A 21,747-nucleotide genomic window follows, 5' to 3' on the forward strand; every position below is an offset into this window, starting at 1 on the left:
TTCCGTATCGGCTGTGGTAAAAAGAACAAGGAGAAAACAGGCCATCGCATTGGGAAGTTTACGAGTATACATACGCGTCAGAAAATAGTTTTGCATGTCCGGATAAGACGAAGTCTTTTGTTCCTGCTTTCCACTGCCCATTTACCGAGCATACGTGTCCTTACTTCCTTTCGCGTGTTTATCGTTCTGTCGCCACCGCACGGCCAAATCACAGCTGCCTCTAAACGCTGCTCGTTTTTCCTGCCAGTTTTGTCTTTTGTTCCTTTCCTTGCATCACGCCATTTCATCACGTATAGCGTATACCTTCGCACGCTGTGCCAGAAGATGTGAGGTCATCTTGAACCCCTAAGTGGCGCAGCGTCACGTCTTCCGTGCTCCACGACCTCCAAAGCAGACGACGATGCGCGCCCAGTGTTTGTTGCCTGATTCGGCTTGGTGTCGCCATTGTCGTTGGCTTGTTGGCTGCGTAGCAGGCAGCGCCGTCTTCTGGACGTATTCGGTGTTCCCGCAAAACTTTGCACTTGGGTCACGGCCGATGCCCTCCTAACCGAACAGATTCACCAAAATCCTCCCATTCCCAGAAAATGTTGCCACTTCGTCTTCGCCTTCTTCTTATTCTTTTTTATCGCCTTCCTACTCCGGCTCCAATGGAATCCGTTCGCGAATGAAACCTATGTTTGCAAGCAAAGAATGTGAGGGCTGGCGTGATGCTTTTTTTCTGTCCGACATCACTATGTTCATTTCTCTCCTGGTGAGACATCTTGGCGATGTTTGCTTGGTACTCCACACATGTCTGGTCTAGCATGGTCTATTTTACGCACAGTTTTTTTGCATGTTTTTCGAGATGGACGTTGCCGAACACGTTATTTGGTACGCACCGTTACTTTTATCACCCCTTTCTTTTCTATACATGTTTTACTCGCTTTCCATTTCCGTGAATATGGTAGGAGAAGTCATTATTTTCTCGTAAGTGGCTTTCACGAAACCGCGCAGGGCGAATAAGTGATGCCAGACGTAGTAAAGACACAGTCGAATGTATTTCTTTTTTAAATGCGAAGCATTTCTTAGCGAACTTCGGCGACCTTAAGCGTATCTATCTATCTATCTATCTATCTATCTATCTATCTATCTATCTATCCACTTACGTTTGGATGCTCTTGTGGTCACCCCCTTGACTTGGCGTGACCCAAAGTTAGTATGGCAGGGTAAGATGGTTTGATGAATATGAAGCGCCGGTCAAGACATGAATATTGTCACACTAACGTCGCGTACGTCGTGAAACACTTCCCGCCAGAGAGTGGCACATACCCACGGGCGAGTATGTGCCGCTGGTATGCGGGTGTGTGACACAAATGATAGACACTTAGTATCTACTCAGGATTGATGAGAGCACACATGAGCAATTTTAACGTGCGAGCGTTAAGAAATACCCGACTTCGGTAGCGTTAACCCAACGAATGCAAAGAACAAATGTCAGGGTCTCAGCTGGAATTGAACCCAAGCATTTGGCGTGGCAGTAAAGCATTTTACCCCCGACCTACGCCCGGTCTCGAAACTACTGTTCAAAAAGACGCTAATCTTCGTGAAATGTCAATATTTGCAGCGGAGCGTACCCAATTTTACAAACATTACACACGTACTCCTTTCACACAGCCGTCCCGTCGGGCTAACGTCAATTGTGGTTAGGTGCCGTGCGCTGAAGTTAATTTATGTAGTAGTGTCCAGGGTTAGCATTGCGCAAGCATCAGCACTTCGTATCAGCTTCTGGTGTTGCTAATACGCATGTTCCAGCTGTCATCGTTGTGCCGGTGCAAGCTACTAGTTATATAAACATCTGAAACTTTTCAACATGTGTCTGTGCATGAAACATTTGTAAGCACAATTAGCGTCATTTCTTGACGTGTCGCTCAATAAAAAAACTTGCAACACGGTCTCCTTCCCTCCACGTGCTTCGCATAACGTCAATTTCCAGGTACGTGGGATCTGTGAAACTTTTTTTTTCATTTGCAGTCCTCCGAACACAATGGAATAACGGGTCTTGGAGTAGGGCTTGAAGCAACCATTTCCTTCCCATTCGTGCTTTCTCCAGTTTAGCTTAACAAGCGCTAATTTCCCGTGTATATGCTTGTTTCGATTAGCGCTTGCCTTAATGTGGCTAAAGTTGAAATGAAACAATGAAACAGCTTTTATGAATGCGTGCAATGGCTACGCTGGCGCAAGCACACTAATTTGTAACTTAGAGTATTGCATCGAACTTAATTCTGAGTTAAGCGAGACGCCAAAAATGAAGTCTATCAAAAGTTGATTCATCAAGCCTATATTTCCTGGCATGCATCTATACCGTTGACGGCTGTTGTTTCGCTGACACTGTAGTTTGATTCAGCGTTAGTGCTTCGATGCTAACAAATTTAAACACGCTGTTAGAGAGTTTTGGTATATTGGAAGACACTTACGCTAGCGTTAGCGTGCGTCTCAGCGCTAACGCTAAAACAGAACACGCTTCCTGTCAACTGGTGGCCTTTTAGTACAGCGGAAGGTATTCCCACTAACGCAAATGCAAGCAGCTGCGGCGCAATCAAGTTATAAAAAATTGGCAGATCCCACGTACAGGGGGAATGCATTATATGCGAAGCACGAATGAGGAAGGCTAATATGTCACTTTAAAATCAGTACAACGTTACGAGATGAAGGTGAAATATGCCGTACATGAGTTCTATATCGCGTGGGTTCGAATCCCATCTTCGTCGCCACTGTTATGTCCGGTGTTGTCGTCGGCCCATAGACGTACGCGTTGGTCGCGGTAGTCCAAAAAGCTCAGACAGCCTCGAACGGTTAAAAACAGGTTTATTCCTATTCGGATGGAGGCGGCGGCCGAACTGCCGGGGGAAACGACGGTGGCTCGTTTGCGCCGAGCGGGGGAAGGGGAGGAGTCAACATCTGGAAGCAGTTTCAGCAACCGGTCCTTCGCGGGTTCGCTCGTGACGCAGGGGTGCCTGGAACACAACAGTGTTTAAAACACCATAGGCATTATAAAAACTTCACGTGAGCCACTAAATCTAACTGACCCGAAGTCACCGTTGCAGCGTCACCGTGCCGCGTTTAGTTCAGTATTACGTCTGACGGCCTCAAACACACCACTTTTTCTCGACGTATTCCGTAATCGGGTATTCCTTGAGGCCCCTATTATCTGCCTCAGCTTGGCTTGCAGGCGAATTTGCCTAAACATGGAAACAAGCGAATGAATGCAGTGTCATTTTTGCGCGGCTACCAAAAACGAGGGCGAACCTTCTAAATAAGTTTGATTAAGCCTTCTGCACCCGAAATTCGCTTCGTATCTCAAAAACATAGCTCTTTGATCGGTAGTTTACAACTGGCGAAACCTCTTTACTCCAACTAAATGAAACACGACAAGTGTTTGGAAATGGAGAAATTTAACAGTGCATGTTGACGACTATAAAGATTCGAAGTGGATGAATCTCAGTTAAACAGGCACCGCCACCATGCCTTACGTACGGGATCTGTTGCGTGCGTTAGTGCTGAATGCCGTATATCAGAAATAGCGTTAATACGTATACGGTTGCAGGCTACGTAACGTTCTGCACATGCTCGGTGTAGAGCACGTAACGCTAACGCTAAAGCTAAATTCTTCCGAGAGGACGACGACGAAGTGATTCTGGCGTAGAACACAGCTGTCACCATCTGTAATTTTTCAAAGTTTTTCTGCGACTCTGTGGAAGACACCGTTCCAGTGACTGCGGCGATGGACGTGGATTCGCCTGGGCTTCCACCGCAACCATCGACGTCGTCCGCAGCTACCACGAGAAAGCGTACGTGCCACCCGAGTGATGCCGACAGCGAAGACACGCTGATTTACTCTACGGCCAGCGACGAAAGCTCCAATGAAGGCGACTTCGTGCCTGTGACAAGGCGGCAGCGAAAAAGAAGACTAGTGATGCCGTCTCCAACAACAAGTAAGAATGTGACGACGACGCGAGAGCCCACAATACACACAATTCTGTTTGTGCCGGTCGATGCGGCTCATAGTCTCAACCGGCTCAATCGTCTAGCCACGTCTAGGTTTCTTGAGGAACTCGCCCAGGGAGAGATCGCGGACGTGCGGATCAATGGCCGTAAGAATATCCTCGCCGTAGACGTCACTCAACAAAGCACATTGGAAGTGCTGAGTAACGTCAAGATGTTGGATAACATCAATGTTCGCTCATATATACCTGATGGCCGCGACTCTACGGCAGGCGTCATTTACGACGTCGACATTTCCATCAGCGAAAGTGACTTTGCTGCTCTCATCAAACCGGTGTCTGCAGAACTTACTATACTGCGAGCTCGTCGCCTTGGCAAATCACGCTGCGTGAAGCTCGTGTTCAAGGGTGACAGCCTTCCATCGCAAGTCAATGTCGGCCATTTTCGACACACAGTGCGACCCTTTGTACCGAAGCCCCATCAATGCCGGAAAGGTTATAGATTGGGACATGTCAGTGCTGTTTACACAAACCTGGCTGTGTGCTCGCTATGCTCAGAATCACATAGCGCAGGCGCTTGCCAGGCAGAACTTCGAAAACGTCGAAACTGTCATGGCCCTCACGAAGCATTGTCAAAAGATTGCCCAATCATGAAAAAGGAAATGCAAATGTTGAGGCAAATGGTCCGGGATGGCTCAACTCACAGGGAGGCCGCTGCCCAAGTACGACGACGGTGGTCTCGTCGCCGGAGGCCCCTGAGGAGACCCAGTGCTGAAGCAAGGATTGAACCTCACCAAACGACCGCCGGCATACCACCTCAAGCGTCCAGACACGCCGACAACAAATCCTCCAAACAAGACAAGAGCATCACCGGCTCGCCTGAAGCATGGCCAGCGCTGCCAATGATAGACCCACCGTTTGAGCCACCGCATTGCTCGTCTACAATCACTTCGGAACGAGAATGTGGTGATAGTCGCGACAAAGAAATCGTAGCCATGGTGAAGGCCCTTATGAATACCATTCGTATGCTCCTCACTAGCATTGACAGTCCGGCTGCAAAGAGTGCACTTCAGTTAGTGGATGCGCTGAAGCCGGTGCTATCAAGTCTGGAAAGGCACCATGACTCCGTCTCTGCAAGCCTTTCGTAAAGAGGTCAAAGGAGTTTCGATATTTCAGTGGAATGCCCGAGGCCTCAAGCCCCGCATTTCTGATATCCGACAATTTGTGTTTAAAAACCAGTTTCCAATTATTGTTGTCTGTGAGCCAAGGCTACACAATGCAATACGACTATCCAGGTACGAAGCCTTCAAGTCCGCTACCTGCAACGAACAGAGTAAAGTCATTGTATATATCAGATGCGACCTTACCTATATCGAGCACCGTGTAGCACCTCACGATGACAACCAGTATGTCTGCTTGACAGTTAAACGTAGAGACCTCAACTTCACGCTTGTAGGCGCATATATATCACCTTCAAACCGTTTTGAACCTGAAAGACTACGTGCACTGTTAACAGGCACACCTGGACCATGGATCATCACCGGATATTTCAACGCTCACCACCCACCATGGGGAAGTCAGAAGACAGACAGTCACGGAAGGCAAGTATTCTTCTTTGCTCTGGAGCAGCAGCTGCTTTGTGTAAACGACGGAAGCCCAACGTTTCTATGGGGAACGACATACAGCAGCTGCCTTGACTTGACGTTTGTGTCACGAAGCCTAAATGGAAAGGTCAAGTGGTTCGCAGACTATGAAACTCATGGAAGCGACCACATACCAACTTATTTGAAGATCAAGGGCCTGGAAAAATCGCCAAACTACGACACTTCGACTCGCATCGACTGGACAAAGTTCAGGTCACTGACGGAAAAAAGGTGTCAAGAAAATAAAGCGCCTCCTCTTGACATCCTCGAGGATATGATTAGAGGTGCTACTCATGAAGCGACCTATCATATTCAACATACTTCAGAATATTGTCAACATCAAGCGGAATTGGAACGGCTCAGAGCGATCCGTCGTCGCGCAGAAAGAAGATATAGGCGCACTAAGTGCATTCACGACTTGAGGGAGGCAAGGCGCCTACAGAAAAAAATTCAGCGGCGAATCATTTCACTTCAATCCTTTCGCTGGAAATATCTGTGCGAATCTTTGGATCCACACAAGCCTTTGACGCAGACATGGAGGATTGTCCATGGCCTACGAACATCGCCACATCAACATCGCCCCTTCAAGTGTCTTTCTCTCCACCAAAGCCGCACCGAAATTGAAGTAGCAGAAGATTTCTGCATGAAAGTTGCCGGTCATGCGTCCACGTGCACCACGTGCCACCTAGAAAACGCTCCAGTTTCCAGAGATTCAAGAATGGACACCTTTTTCTCTCTAGAGGAACTACAAGCGGCCTTGACGGCATGCAAACGATCTTCATCGCCTGGTCCGGATGGGATCACGTACATGGCTCTTTGCAACCTCGGAGAAGCAGCTCGACGGGCCCTTCTATCCGTGTACAACGACTCGTGGAGCAGCGGATTTATCCCTCATTCATGGAAATCTAGCCGCCTCGTCCCTGTGCTTAAACCAGGTAAATATCATCTGCACTTGACCTCTTATCGCCCCATCGCGCTTACCAGCTGTTTCGGGAAAGTGATGGAGAGGATGATTTTGACTCGCCTAGAGTGGTACCTGGAGCGCCACGAGGTATACCCTCATGCTATGACGGGCTTTCGGCGTGGGCGGTCCGCAATAGATAACGTTATAGACCTGGTCTCATCTGTTCAGCATCAAAAAAGACTGAAACGTTTATGTGCGGCGTTGTTCTTGGACGTGAAAGGTGCATACGATAACGTATCACATGAAGCCATTCTGGATGTCATGGAAAATGTTGGATTAGGGGGTCGGGTTTACCAATGGATCCACAGCTATCTGAAAGGCAGAACTTTCTTTGTACAGACGGAGAATGGCACAACAACGCACCATTGCAACCGTCGAGGTGTGCCTCAAGGCGGTGTTCTTAGCCCCACACTTTTCAATCTAGCGCTACTCGGCCTGGTTGACGCACTTCCAGAATCTGTCCATCTATCAATATATGCAGATGACATCTGCATCTGGGCGTCAGGCGTAACACGCCTTCATTTGCGTGCCCGGCTTCAGAGAGTGGCTACAATAGCGACAAAGTACCTGGAAGAAAGGGGACTAGAGCTGTCATCAGAGAAATGCTCGCTTATAGCATTCACACATTAGGCTATGAGCCCATATGTTATTAAAATCAACGGACACACGATCAACTACGTGAAGACCCACCGATTCCTCGGAGTCATAGTTGATCGCGACTTCTCCTGGAGCCCTCACATCGCCCACATGAAAACTAAACTCACCATGATCACCCACGTACTGAGGTTTCTTGCTGGAAAAACGTGGGGTGCATCGGTACGAGCAATGCTCCAACTCTACACTGTTCTGTTCCTCGGTTATATGCGATACAGCTTACCCGTGCTTGGCGGGATCCGAAGAACAAACTTGCGCGTCCTCCAGTCGATTCAAGCCCAAGCCCTGAGAATATGCCTTGGTCTCCCGAGATGCGCGTCTACAGCAGCGACAGTCATCATTGCGCGTGATTATCCAGTCAACGCATACATCCGCGTAGACGCTTTGAGAATGCACATAAGACATTTCGCTCGGCTTCCATCTCATCACCTCGCCTCACTTCGAACTTCCAGGCCCCACTCAGCGTTCAGCGCAACTGTAGCTCAGCATTGCGCAGTGCTTCCATTGCACTTCACGAATGCAGCACAGCCGCCGATACCATTATGGTGCCTACACCCACTCAAAGCCCTTCTTACAATTCCTGGCATCCAAAATAAGAAAAAGTCGTCGCATCTAGCCCTGAAACAGGCCACATTACTTTTCCTGCAAGAGAAGCACAACGGACGCCTTCACATTTACACGGATGGCTCGGTGTCTTCAGTAAGCTCTGCAGGGACGGTGGTTATTCCCGCGAGGCACATCACAATTAAATTCATGACATCGCATTTGACGTCGTCGACAGCTGCAGAACTTGCAGCCATACGTGCAGCTCTGGAGTTTATAGTGAAAGAACCTTCGAGAATTTGGTCTATCTTCTCGGACTCGAAGGCATCTCTTCAATGTATTATGTCACCCTTTCGCCATGGACCTAATGAACAGTTAGTAGCTGAAATAAGGCTTCTTCATCACCAAGCAATCGAAAAACAGCACAGCATAATGTATCAGTGGATACCAGGTCATTGCGGTATATATGGCAATGACCGCGCAGATGAGGCCGCTAGATCTGCACACGATGGTACCCAATACACAGTCATCCCGTTCTCAAGAACCGACGCAGCTACAAGACTTCGTTCGCTTGCACGTGACCTCACACTGGTACAATGGAACTCAACAGACTTCACAAACGCGCGCCTGCATAACTTGGATCCCGATCTGCAGCTTCGTCTTCCCTCAAGGATATCTCGAGCTGAGGAGACTCTTCTATGCCGCCTGTGGCTTGGAGTGGCCTTCACGAACGCATACTCTTATCTCATTGGGATGGCCAGCTCTCCTTCATGCACTTACTGCAGTTGCGAAGAAGCCATCGCGCACCTTCTGTGTGAGTGCACCCATTTCAACGCGCAAAGACAAGAACTCACTGCAGCTCTGGATAGACTAGACGATCGGCCTTTATCAGAACAAAGGATTCTGGGTCATTGGCCGAGCCCATCCTCAGCCCAGAAGGCTTTGAAAGCTTTGCTGCGCTTTTTGCGGACAACTGGCCTCAGAGACAGACTTTAGTGTCTTATACTCTTCGATGTTGCCTTTCCTCTGTCGCAATTTGTTTTTGTAATTTCTCCCTCTCTTCGCAACATTTCTTTTTAACATCTTTCATTCCCCTCACCCTTTTCCCCAGCACAGTGTAGCCAGCCGGTCTAAGAACTGGCTAACCTCCCTGTCTTTCCGCTTAAACTTTCTTCCTTCCTTCCTTCCTTCCTTCCTTTCTTCCTTCCTTCCTTCCTTCCTTCCTTCCTTCCTTCCTTCCTTCCTTCCTTCCTTCCTTCCTTCCTTCCTTCCTTCCTTCCTTCCTTCCTAAATTCTTCCCTTTGCTGTTTTCCGCTATACTATATAAAGCTTTCTAATAACTTGCGGTTGAGGATTTGACGCAGCTTAACCACCATTAACGTGAGATCGAGGAAGAGAGAGCGGGGAACGAATATGCGGATAATTTCGGTCGTTAGTCAGTTACAGACCCACCGCCTGCCTTTGTTCTGAGCCTTTCATGACATCTTGTTAAGGTTAAGGCTTCCGCAATTTCCAACCATGCAAACTCTTCTGTGAGAACGGAAACGCATCTCTTGCTTCCCTACTTCGCTGTGGCTTTACTTGAGAAGTCGCGGAAGTTACGAATAGTACGTTGGTGCAAGAGCACGCTGGAAGACGCCGTCTTATTCAATTAGGCAAGACTTACGTGAGCGAATCTGTGAAAAATGTAAACCGCGGATAATAACTTATCCTACACAGCAATGCCTTTCACTGAACTTGAACCCTTTCTTGAGCTCGTACCCGATCTCTTAAACGTTCGTGAAAATACGAGAAATGCAACCAAGTTGACCTTGCCTCCCGAATAGGCGGTATGCATTGTTGGCCCTCAAGGAAAAACGAACACTTTGATAATGCCAAGGCCGGTGGACCAATCGCAAAGCTCTCAGTTGCGTGAGAACTCGCCTCAATCCAGCGCCTTAGCTCGGCGCTTGTCATTTACCTGCACGTTGCATGCTCGGGCTCTGTAATACACGTGAAAACGGCTGATTATTTACGCAGAGCACCATCTATTTTGTCTGACCACTTCATCTATACTATAAAAACTGAAGCAGTGAACCGTTGTATATAACACTATTTTTCCTGCCAAGAAGATAGCGAGATATCTCACTACTATCCCAAGAGCGCCCACAGCTCTCTATATACGAGGGTCGACGGGGTTCTTTTAGGAGGAAGCCTGTCGTCGATTTGGTCGCCCGTAGTAAAAACCGTTATTGGGCGCGTAGTTATAGGACTGGGGCGGTGTTTTCGCAGGGCGGTTGTGTTGCTATACGGGCAGAGTCTTCCTCGGCGCATACTATACCGCAAGAAGACGAGGAGATCTCAGCGAAAGCGGTTTCCCGGAAGCGCGTACGAAGAAAGGGTCGTATTCTTGCGCGCTCCCCTCGTTTTATGAGGGATATTGCCATGCAGATACCAGCGTGCATAACGAACCGTACTAGGCGACACCATCGTCTGAGGACGCCAATTTCCCGCACTCTACATTTTCGCCGTGTCAACAAAGCAGCCCCCACCCCCTCTCTATACCTACTTCTCCCCTATCTTTTCATCCGGCATTTATTTCTATTCGCGCGGAAAGCACGATGTTCTCGGAGCTCATTTGTATCTCGGTGAGAGATAAAGAAGATGAAAGTAGGGGGATGGGGGTGAATTCGCAGTGTGCTCGCTTCCGCTAACACCACCACTCAAGGGTTTTTTACTATTTTTTGAGCTCTGCACATTATGAATGTATATAGCGAGGCTTTCTATCTAGCGGAGTGGGGAATTGAACCATCCTTCATGGAAATTCGTGTGTTCATATGGTATGTGTAATTGATGGGGGTTAACATCTATGAAAGGCGCCGTTTTTAAGGGCTCTGGAAATGTCGACCATCTGGTGATCTTTAGCGTGCACCTAAAGCTAAGTACGCGGTCCTTAAAAATTCTCGGCTTCACCACAAATGCGGCCACCGTCACCGGGATTCGATCCCGCGACCTCTGGATCGACAGTCGAGCACCATAAGCATTAGACTACCAAGGCGGGTGACTTGTATGTGTTCGAGTCTACGCATGCGCATTGAAAATCGATTAGATTTCAGGGGAATTGGGAGATGTTGAACTTCCCTGGCTTCGCCAAAGATGCACTTGAAGATAAGCCAGACAGAAAACAACTCAAACTTGTTTTACCTCCGTATCGTTGATTGTTCTTTGAAGTGTTATGTTTTCATTCGTAGAATGAAAGTACAACGTAAAAAAAACTATAACAACCGTTCTACTGTCTCCTCCCTTGATGGAATATCATCATGCGGGATTAAAAAAAAGTATAGACTGGAGTGGAGAAACCGCTGTAGTGCGACGAGCGTTTGGCTTAACGCTTCCTAAATTCCCTGCATAAGTGTTACTTCGTTTTCGCTTTCTCTGTTTTTCGTTCCGTTTCTCATTCTTGATCTCTTTGCTTGGCGAGTGTCGTACGCAGGCGTCATCGTAGCGTACTTCCGAGTATTCTGTCCAGTCTTTGTTCAGCTCTTTTGTCCAGCGGCCTTCTGCGTTTTTAGGTGACGCTCGATTCCGCCGCCACTTTTTCTCGGCATGTCTCTCTGGACATTGTTCACGACCGAACTCCATTATCCCCTCGAGTTGGGGGCGCCTGTAGAAGAAGGACTTTAGCGACACTCGCCGTCGCCAACGCCTGTCGACTCGGGCCGCCACTTCGACTCGCGGGTTTCTTTTTGTCGCTGCAGGGACGGCCGGGGCCGTCTCGTACGGGAAACTGCACCTCTTTCCCACAATTTTTGACGACTTTCTGTCTTGTCTATCTTTCACTTATCGAGGCTTCATTTCTTTGCCTTTTCCGGAACCTCATTTTGCCGATGACGTATAATACTGTACTTGGATGTGTGAGTTCTCTGCATCCTTCGTTCAATGGTTGACCAAGTTGACCAAGTGAACCTTTTTCATCGGAATGAGTGCTGAAATCCTGCTCTGAGAATGTAAGTTAGCCGCACGTTTTCAATCCCAATCAACTAAGCCAAGCAGAGCATTGAAAATCCGCGGTTTAAGTCATGTTCCTGAAATTCCAGGGATAAAGCTAACATTTCAAGATAGCATTACAAAAGGTGGCTATGCTATTACATGAGACCTACTCGAACCGATGGCAGATCTGTACTGATCGGTCGGCCTCGCCAATCAACTCACCAGGCAGGTGATAATGCCATTCCGACTGCACTGATAGAATAAAGTTTAAATTATCGCATGGAACGACATATACGGCATCAGCGCTTGTTTCTGTAAGGGCTGTAAAAAAGAGTTAAAAACAGTTACTATCAAGTTCGAGCGAAAGGATTGGATAATGGCTACCAGGACGTAAACATATTTCTATTATTCAATTAGGCGACGAAGCAGCCCAATTAGCACTTAAAGGGACCCGAGTTGTTTTGATACCTTTGTCAACGACGTACGTGTCAAGAAAACTACACTTCCGGGCTCAAGCATCTGTGTACATAAGATCTCATCTATACAAATTTGATCCTTCATGCCGCAGCTGCCATAGTGAATTTCTCGTTCCAATGTGAAGCTCTTGTGTGATTCCTGCGGAATGAAACACACAATTGGACACGTCCTGTGCAGCGGCGCTTTCTATGACCCTCACTCATTCTCACTTCATATGATTCTCGAATAACTGAACTCGAAACCGTTTTCTTCAACCAAAGTTCTAAAACCTTGGACATATCTCTGCCTGGCAGCCACAGGAGGCAATGAAAGTTCTGCGAAAATAATCAAAGTCAACAGGCCTGTGCCACCGCCTGTAAACACGATGCGCTCTCCCAAGTGTGTGCGTGATTTTGCCAATCCTTCTGTTTTCTTTCATTTCTCTATTCGCCCTTTCATTTTTTTTGAAAGGTAGCAAACTGAGCATGCGTATAGTTAACCCCCCTTGATCTCCTTGCTACATCTCAACCTCTTCTAATCATTGGAGTAACTAGGTGGTCATCGATGCACTGAACGTAATTGTGATTCAGTCATGTGATTCACTGATTGCGTGACTAAAAAGAACTTAGTTGTCACCGTTGTGACTTACTTCGATAATGCACACTAATGTTATCTTTTCTTTTTCACCGAAAGTTTCAAGAGGCGAATGACTTGAAATGAATTATCTATAAACATCGCAACCAACGAGGCGCAAATAAACATGGGTCAGACAGTCAAATGAAGAGGGAGTGTATTTGAGAATCAAAACTTGGCGTTGTCGCTGATATTTCCAAAACGCGTGAGATAACACGTGTGATTCGTGGAAAGTAAGGGAAAAGATACATCCATCACGAAACTTTATAGTGTGACAGAAGGGGGGGGGGGGGCAACAAACATCGAAATTGTGCATGAATATAAAACAAGTCTACTTCACTCTACAGCGTTGAAATGAAAAAAAAAACGGAAGGCAGCAGCTAGGGCACACAGATCATTATAAGCGCCATGTTCTAGAGTTTTAACATACATGACTGTTTCGTTTTGATTTTATATTTGCAAACATCTCAGACGCCGTGTACTCTAGTTCTGATTCAGAAAACTGCCGAGTTTTTTTTTTGTGTTTAATGAAAAAATGAATTCGGCTATCGAATCATGCCATGACGACATACTGTTCAAAAAGACACGGCGGTGGTAGGAACAACATAAAACGTCAGCAGGCCGCTAGTCTATCACAGCAAACACACACCTCCCGCCAAAGAGCTGCAGCGCAGTCATAGAAAAGAAAACCAAGGAAAAGCGGGGAATCGTTTAATGGAGCGACGGTGGCGGTATTTTCTGGCCCGGAGCCAACCGGCGATACGCGCCCAGAGAAGCCGAGGAAGGTGGGATGGGGATGGCACATAAAGCTGCGAAAAAAGAAGCGTCAGCATAGCTCCTATCAACGTCAAAACTCGATAAAAAAAGAAGAAGAAAACAGAAGTGAGGTGGAGACGGGAAGTAGGGCGAGGAAATATACGGTGGCCGAACGCTTTCGCCTTCATTCCGCTTTGGTGACAACGTCTGCAGCATCTTCCTCCTCACCAGTCAGCCCACAAATCAAAGCGGTGCGTTTCATCGGGTGCTTCCGAGTTGTAGATGCAACCGCAGAGGTATATAAGAGAAGCGTGCGTGTGCTACACGCACTGCACAATGTGACATCGAGCGATTGCGGTCCTCTATGGCGCACACTGACGTGCTCTTCTATCGGAGTTTGTAATTTCGCCGGCGGCTCCACTGTTTGTGCCCCGGCGATATGTGCGCTCGTTTTCACTTTCAGAGGTAATGCAGGCGCCGCTTTAGGGAGAGTGTCGTAGGGTGTTTCTGTGCGTGACACCGAAACGACAACAAGGTAACGTCGTCAGAAAAAAGGGGCTGTTTTCAGTGCAGTATGCAGATATGGCGAATCAGTTTATGCGTGTGCAGATAATAAAAATTTGTACGATTTTCACACGCCAGAAAAACAGTATTGTTACTTCACATACCTTAGCGGAGGGCTCCAGTGGTTTAAATAACGTGGTGCAAAGACACCGCACATTGCAGGGGTGTTGAGAATTTCAGCCCCATTGAAATATAAACGCCGTAATTGACCCCCAAACCATCGAGTCAGCAGCCAAGCAACGTAGCTGCCGTATCACTGCGACGGACATGTTCATGCGGTGCACTTAGGTAAAATTCTGGGATAGTTAGAAATGTGCGCAAAGAAATTCTCAATAACGCGACAGTGTAAAACATACATTCTTCCACAACTTTTATTTTAATTTTTCAAGTAGCTGTGAAACATAGTAATTCGTGAACATCCTTGCTACGTGGACGTTTCTGTTTCATAGAGTTTCATTACTCCAACAGTTACCAATCAGAATTTTTATTGGGACCTTCTCCCACGTGTTCTTTGTTTTATTGTGTTAGGAACATTACGAGCAAAAAATACCATTACACAGACAACGAGTAGGTGGCATCACACGTAGTATTAAATTTTTTCTAAATGTTACGATTACAATAGCGCCTAATAATTGCAGATCAAGTGACATATCTTACATGACAAAGCAGGCTTCATTATTACGACAAAAAAGACAGGAAAATGGCAGCATATCCACGGGGTGAATGATGGAGAGTGGGGCGAAGCATCCGTACGTCCATGCGTCCATCTTAGCTAATTGCAAGCATCTTTCAAATAGAATTATTAGTGAAAAATGGTCTAAATGAGTGCTTTTGAATAGCAGCTGTGGGTAGCTTTATACTAAGTGATGTCCTAGACTTTGGGTAGAACTTGCACCTAAGTGTGTCCGTGTGAATGTTGCTTTGCAAGGTGAATTCCTGCAAGCGAACATATCCATTGCCATGTTATTTTATGTGTTTGTTCCAGTTTTCTATATGCGTTATCGCTATGCTTCATTTTTATTTTCGGGTAACATTTATTTCTCTCTTTTTTTGTACTGCAGTACTTATAAATATGGAGAAGTGGAAGGAATGTAAATCGCAACTTATTCGCAGGAAGCAAACCATAACAGTACAAAACAGGATGGAACAGGGCATGACATAATCAAAGAAGGCAGAACAGGACAGAACAAAAAAGGACACGGCAGAATGAACCAGAGGGAGACAGAGCCCAACAGGACACTTCAGAACCCAACAGTGCAGTACAGTACAAGACAAAAGAGCACAAAACAGTTCAAAACGAAACAGGAGAGGCGAAGACTCAACAATGCAGAGCAGTATATTACAGGACAAAAACCATAGGACAGGGCAGGAAATGGCACTACAGGAGCGGAATGGACAGAACAGGACAGACGTTTGTGTACATGACGCTTTTCATTTGCAAAGTTCACTACCATGACATTATGCCTTGCACATGTTCTATCGCAGGCAACTACGGCTACAACGGCATCGACAAGTTCACCAGTCGTGCCAAGGACGCCGGCATCTGTGTGGCCAACTCGCACGCCATTCCAACGGATGCGGACGATGAGGACTATAATGCGGTGGTGCGCAGCATCGACAAGTTTGGCACAGCCAAAGTGGTGGTCTGCTTCTGCGAAGGTTTCACCGTGCAAGCGCTTATCAATGCCACCGCCAGGCTCAAGGTCGCCGGGAAATACATCTTCTTCGGCAGGTGAGCAATATAATGATAGTAATAACTCCTGCAGCCGACAATAACTCCTCGAATCATGCTTCGACCGTGGACTTATGTCGGCAGTAACCATGTTAGAATATCGTCCGAGACGTCATTGCGGACGAAGGCGACAAATGGGCGTTTTGTTGCGCTGTTACAATTTTTCAAGAGAGTCACTTGTTCGGTGGGGGGAGAGGAATGGTAGGAACGTTCAAATGACCCCCCCTCCCTCAGAATGTTTTTTTACTTTACATGTGTATATATGCACGTACGCACAAAAACGTGTAAGGCATGCTTATATTAACCAAGCGTATGTAATATATTGATGACTAAGACAGAAAGGAAGAGTATGAAAAAATTCGGCGGATCCCACGTACTTGGGAATCGACATTATGCGAAGCATGCAGATAGAAAGCGACTATGTTAAAATTTTTTATTGAGCAACACGCCACGAAATGACGTTAAATATATGTACAAATGTTGCGCGCACAGACATATGCTGAAGAGTTGCAGATGTTTATATAACCAGTTGTTTGCATTTGTGCAAGGATGCCAACTGGGACATGCGTATTAGCAACACCAGAAGCTGATATGAGGCGCTGATGCTCGCGAGTATGCTGGCTCTGGACACTGCTACATAAATCAACTTCCGTGCATGGCACCTAATCACTATTGACGTTAACCTGACGTCAAATCAATCAAATCAAAATCTTTTATTTTCACGATTTCATACAAAGGTGAAAAAGGGAGAACTGGAGAAAAAGCCGATAGTTCTTCGGCTTGACAAAGCTCCGGTCCCCCAGGCAGACAGTGGCGAAGTTTGTTTCAAAACAATAGAAGAAAGCATGTTACAAAGTATAAAGCATTAATGCAATAATAACATTTCAACTGAATATAAAATAAACATTGCGATGAAGGAAGATAAATGTATAAATTAAAAACAACTATACAGCAACTACAAAGTGCAACCGAGAAACACTTTTTGTATAACGTAGAAAATAACTATAACAGCAGCATGCTATCAACAACCGGTGGGATTTTTTTTCTAATCCTATGTTAAAGAGCCGTTACAGGAACAGGTCCAACATTTTAGTTTTGTTTAGCGGTAACACATCAACACTTTTTCGGTTGAAATGGTTAAGTAGGGAAGGCAGTGTATAACAAAGGCGCTGTTGTCCATAATTTGTACGAAAAAAAGGAATCTGCCATGGGGCCTGACGGCGAAATGAATATGTACTTTTGTTTTCTTGTAGATCAGCGAGGGTTAAAAATGAATCTAGCTTTCCTAGCATAGCACCCTGTAGCATTGTAGAGTTGTCAGTTTCCAAATATCACCAGCTTTTATTATTTTAATTTGCCGAAAAAGCTCTTCCGTATGTTCGGAGAAAGAAACATTCGCAATAGCTCGAACTGCCTTCTTTTGAAGTGTTTCCGTCATCTGAATATTTTGTGTGGTGGTATTTCTCCATATGAGTGAGCAATAAGTGAGGTGTGAGTTAAAGAGAGCTTGATAAATGAGGTGCCTAATTTTACAGGGCAATGTATTTCGATAGCGATTTAAAATACCAATAACGTTTCGCACTTTCGCACACACATTGTGAACATGAGCATTCCAGGACATATGCTCGGCGAATATAACTCCGAGTGTTTTCATAGAGGACGTAATGGTAATCTTATATGGACCCAGAAAAATCTTATCTGGTAATGTAGTAGAACTTCCTTGGGCACGAAAAATGACACATTTTGTTTTGGTTTCATTAAGAATCAAGTAGTTTGCCTTTGACCAGCGTTGAATTTTGTTACAGACAGTGCTAGCTATAAGCATTATTTCTTCTAAGTCTTTTCCTGTAAAGAAAATTGAGCAGTCATCTGCATAAGCGACAACCTTACACATATCACTAATTTCTACGATGTCATTACTGTAATAAAGAAAAAATATCGGGCCAAGGATGCTACCTTAAGGCACACCCGCTGTTAGAGGTTTCGTTTGTGACCTATTTTCATTAACTTCAACAAATTGATGTCGACTTTTTAAATAAGATCGGATAAGTTTAAGTGTTATTCCTCGGAAGCCATATCTTTCTAGTTTCGTAAGCAACAGTTGGTGGTTGACTCTATCAAATGCTTTGCTAAAGTCTAAGTATAGCCCTAACGTTAGAAGCTTTTTTTCAATGTTCTTGAAGAATAGGATCCTTTTGTATATTTAATGCACTTTCCGTAGACCGTCTTTTTCGAAAACCGTGCTGCCCCGGTTAGCAAGTTATGTTTCTGCGAAAAATTATCAATATGGACATTGATAATTTTTTCGAGGCCCTTCGATAATATAGGAAGAATAAAAACTGGTCTATAGTTGCCAATATTGTTTTTATCACCCTCTTTATGTAAAACTATTACTCGTGCTACTTGCATATTGCGAGGGAAAACTCCAGTCGAGAAGGATGCGTTAAAAATGTGCGTTATAACAGGAACGAGAAGGTCTATGGCATACTTAATTGGTCTGATTTCTAAATCGTCCATATCCCTACTGCGGCTATTTTTCAGACATGAAAATGTTGCAATCACCTCAGAAGTATTAGTAGGCTTTATAAATATAGACTCTCTTAACGAGGTTTGATGCAGTGTGGGCTGAATGCCGTGATCTACACATCCCACTTTCACAAAGAAATCATTGAATAGGTCCGCAAGTTCTGTGCCGCCTATAGAAATACAATCGATATTCAGTGTATCTATTCGTCTAGTGGCTGGCCTCCGATTTAGTGTATCGTTTATTTTTTCTCATACATTGTTATTTCGGCGCATACAATCATTAAATATGCGCGTGTAGTAGTCATTTTTTGCCTTTTCTTTTTCTTTGTTCAATTTATTTCTAAGTTGTTTATATTCTTTCCACTTTTGACAAGTCCTTTGACTCGACAAAACACTGGTAATGTTTATTTTTTTGTTGATTTGTCTTATGAATTCTTTCGAAATCCAGGGCTTGCACGATGGCTTTTGATTTCCGTAGCGCTGAATTGTAAATGATTTAAAGTAAAGCATTTTCAGTTTGTTCATAAACTTGTTATATGACTCATTGGCATCCCTAATGGAAAATATGCCAGTCCAATCTGTTTCGCGCACAGCTTCTCGGAATTTATCAAGTGACTGAGCCGATATCTTGCGATACGTTGTATTACTAGTAAACGTGCTTTTAGTTGACGTCTTTCGTTCGAGGAAAAGATATATGGGCATGTGATCACTGATGTCATGGCTTATGATTCCAGATTTTGAATTATCGATAGTCGAGTTTATTATGAAAGTGTCTAGTAACGATGACGTCATAGCGGTTACACGCGTTGGTGCTTTGATTACACTGTAGAAGTCATTGCACTCCAGAATTGACAAAAACTGTGTAGTAGCTGCTGTACTGGTCGGCATGTCGATATTACAGTTCCGACCAAGTGTAAGTAGGTAGCCATATTTATTTACAAATAACAGCAGATTGTCTAAAAACTGAAAGAAGGCAGAGGGGCTGGCATTCGGGGGTCGATATAAGACCGCAAATACAGTTTTTTTCTTTTTTAATGCATAAAACTTCGTAATCTTCGGTAGCGACGCTATATTCTCGAAGAATATCATAACCATTTAAAGAAGTTAAAATCGCAACGCCGCCACCTCTGCGCTCCATGCGATTTACATTGAAATGTTCATATCCTTGAAGTGCATAGTACTCTGAGTCATCATTATACCAGATTTCCGTAAACATCAAAACTTCAAAATTGAGGTTACACGATTCAATTAGCACAGTGACCTCATCCGTTTTGTTCAACAGTGACCTTGCATTTAGATGCATAATTTTTAGCAGTTTGTCTTTGTTAGTAATGTTGTGCTTCGTAATGATGTCGCCTGGACTTACATAGCCTGAAGGCTCCATCTATATTCTGGGCATGAATATATTGTAGTGTCTGTGAATTATGTGTTCGTTATCTCGTTATGCATTATAAGTAACGCATTATGTGGACAACAGGTGAAGTCTCCGTGCGGCGTGCATGAATAGTGCCATTTTTCGTCCACACAAATTTCCAGCTGTGTTCCCGTTTGCGCGCTATTGCCATTCCGAGCATTTTCTTCACTTCAGGGCAAAGTTGTTCATTTACGAACACAGGAGATTCAGCAGGTAGGCCGAGGGAGGCATTTGTTAGCCTTTTCTTGCGCGAATTCTGAAGCATGCAGCTGATCGCGTTTGTCCCTCCGCTGAAATTGAACAATTATATTGGTTTGACCAACCTGCTTTGTTCGAACCCTGTGGCAAACGTCAATGTCCTCAGGGGTTATAGTCTCGCCAAGTACTTCTCCAATTTTTTGGAGTACTTCAACAAGGTTCTCATTCGGTTTTTCGGTTATTCCTTTAATTTCCCAATTTCGATTTCGCGAGTACTGCTCAGACTGCAAGAGGCCTGATTGGCAGTGCGCCAGTTTCCCTTTCAAAAAAGAAACTTTGTGCTGTAGCACACCGTTTTCTTTCTTGAGCGCATTATTTTCCTTTAAAGTTGCCACTAGTTTTTCATTGGTGTTATCTAGGGTCTTGCTGAAGAAATCCATGCTCTTCTTCATTTCATCAATTTCAGTGCGCAGATTTTTTTCTTCTGATCGGAAGCCTCGCTCTAGCGCTTCTTTCATTTGCTTCCACTCATTTCTGATTTCATCTTTGAAATCATTGGTCAGTCTCGAAACTTCCTTGTTTATGTTAGTTACTACCGACAACACGAAGAAAATCACATAGAAAATCACATATACTAAACACCGGGCAACAGTGGCAGCTATTCAAGACTAGAACCAATTTTATGCTCTGAGAAGAGCGCCACTAACCTGCAAAACGCAGAAGAAATTGTTCAGCTTGTGCCTAGAACGTCGCCACTGCTGCCGAATGCAATCATTGGTGAAGGGGCAGTCTTTGTATATATGCAGATGGTAACGTGGTCCCGGAGATCACACGGTGCTGGAATCAGTCGCCTCCTGGTGTTCTGCAGATTGTGCTTGCTTCTGTGGGGCAGTCGATAATAATGACACGTGTGTGATGATGCGCAGTGGTTTCAGTTGCTCCCAGTTGCACGGTGAAACTGCAAAACGCAGAAGAAATTGTTCAGCTTGTGCCTGGAACGTCGCCACTGCTGCCGAATGGGCGTACGTGACGGTTGTATCGAAGGAGTACATATGTAGCGTTTGTAAAATTGGGTAGGCAACAATTATTGACATATCACGAAGATTAGCGTCTTTTTGAAAAGTAGTTTCGAGACCTCGCATAGCTCTGTGGTAAAATGCTTCATTGCAATGTAGAATGCTTCGGTTAGATTCCAGCTGGGACCCTGACATTTATTCTTTGCATGCCTCGGGTCGACGCTACCGATGTCGCGTATTTCTTTACGCTCACGCGTTAAAATTGCCCGTGTAGGAAGGAAAATAAGAGGAGAAGAACGGCGGAGAGCTTAACCATGTTCTTGTTGTTCCTGGGTGGATACTAAGTGTCAATGGCCTGTGGTACATGCCCGCATACCAGTGGCACATACCCGCTCGTGGGTATGCGCCACTGTCTAGCGGGACGTGTTTGACGACGTACGCGACGGGATTGTGACATTATTCATGTCTTGACCAGTGCGTCATATTCGTCAAACCAACTTACCCTTCCATGCTGATTTTATTTGACGCCAAGTTAAGGGAGGACCACGAGAGCACCCAAACGTAAACGGCTAGATAGATACGTTCAAAGTCGCCGAAGTTCACTTAGAAACGCTTCGCATTTAAAAGACCGAGAGAAAGGAAAGAAATAAAAGAATAAAGACAGAGAAGGATATCGAAATTGAGAGGAATAGACGAAAA

General features: G+C 45.3%; 1 protein-coding gene across 1 annotated transcript in view; it reads left to right on the forward strand.

Moving 5' to 3' along the window:
* The window catches only part of LOC142817838 (metabotropic glutamate receptor 5-like), a 151,112-nt gene that overhangs the window by 78,098 nt on the left and 51,267 nt on the right, over nt 1–21,747 (forward strand). The window contains exon 5 of the mRNA XM_075895696.1: nt 15,648–15,894. Within this exon, the coding sequence (XP_075751811.1) occupies nt 15,648–15,894 (247 nt within the window). The remainder of the gene's footprint in view (nt 1–15,647; nt 15,895–21,747) is intronic.

Source organism: Rhipicephalus microplus, chromosome 5, assembly GCF_043290135.1.
Source record: "Rhipicephalus microplus isolate Deutch F79 chromosome 5, USDA_Rmic, whole genome shotgun sequence".
Lineage (NCBI taxonomy): Eukaryota > Metazoa > Arthropoda > Arachnida > Ixodida > Ixodidae > Rhipicephalus > Rhipicephalus microplus.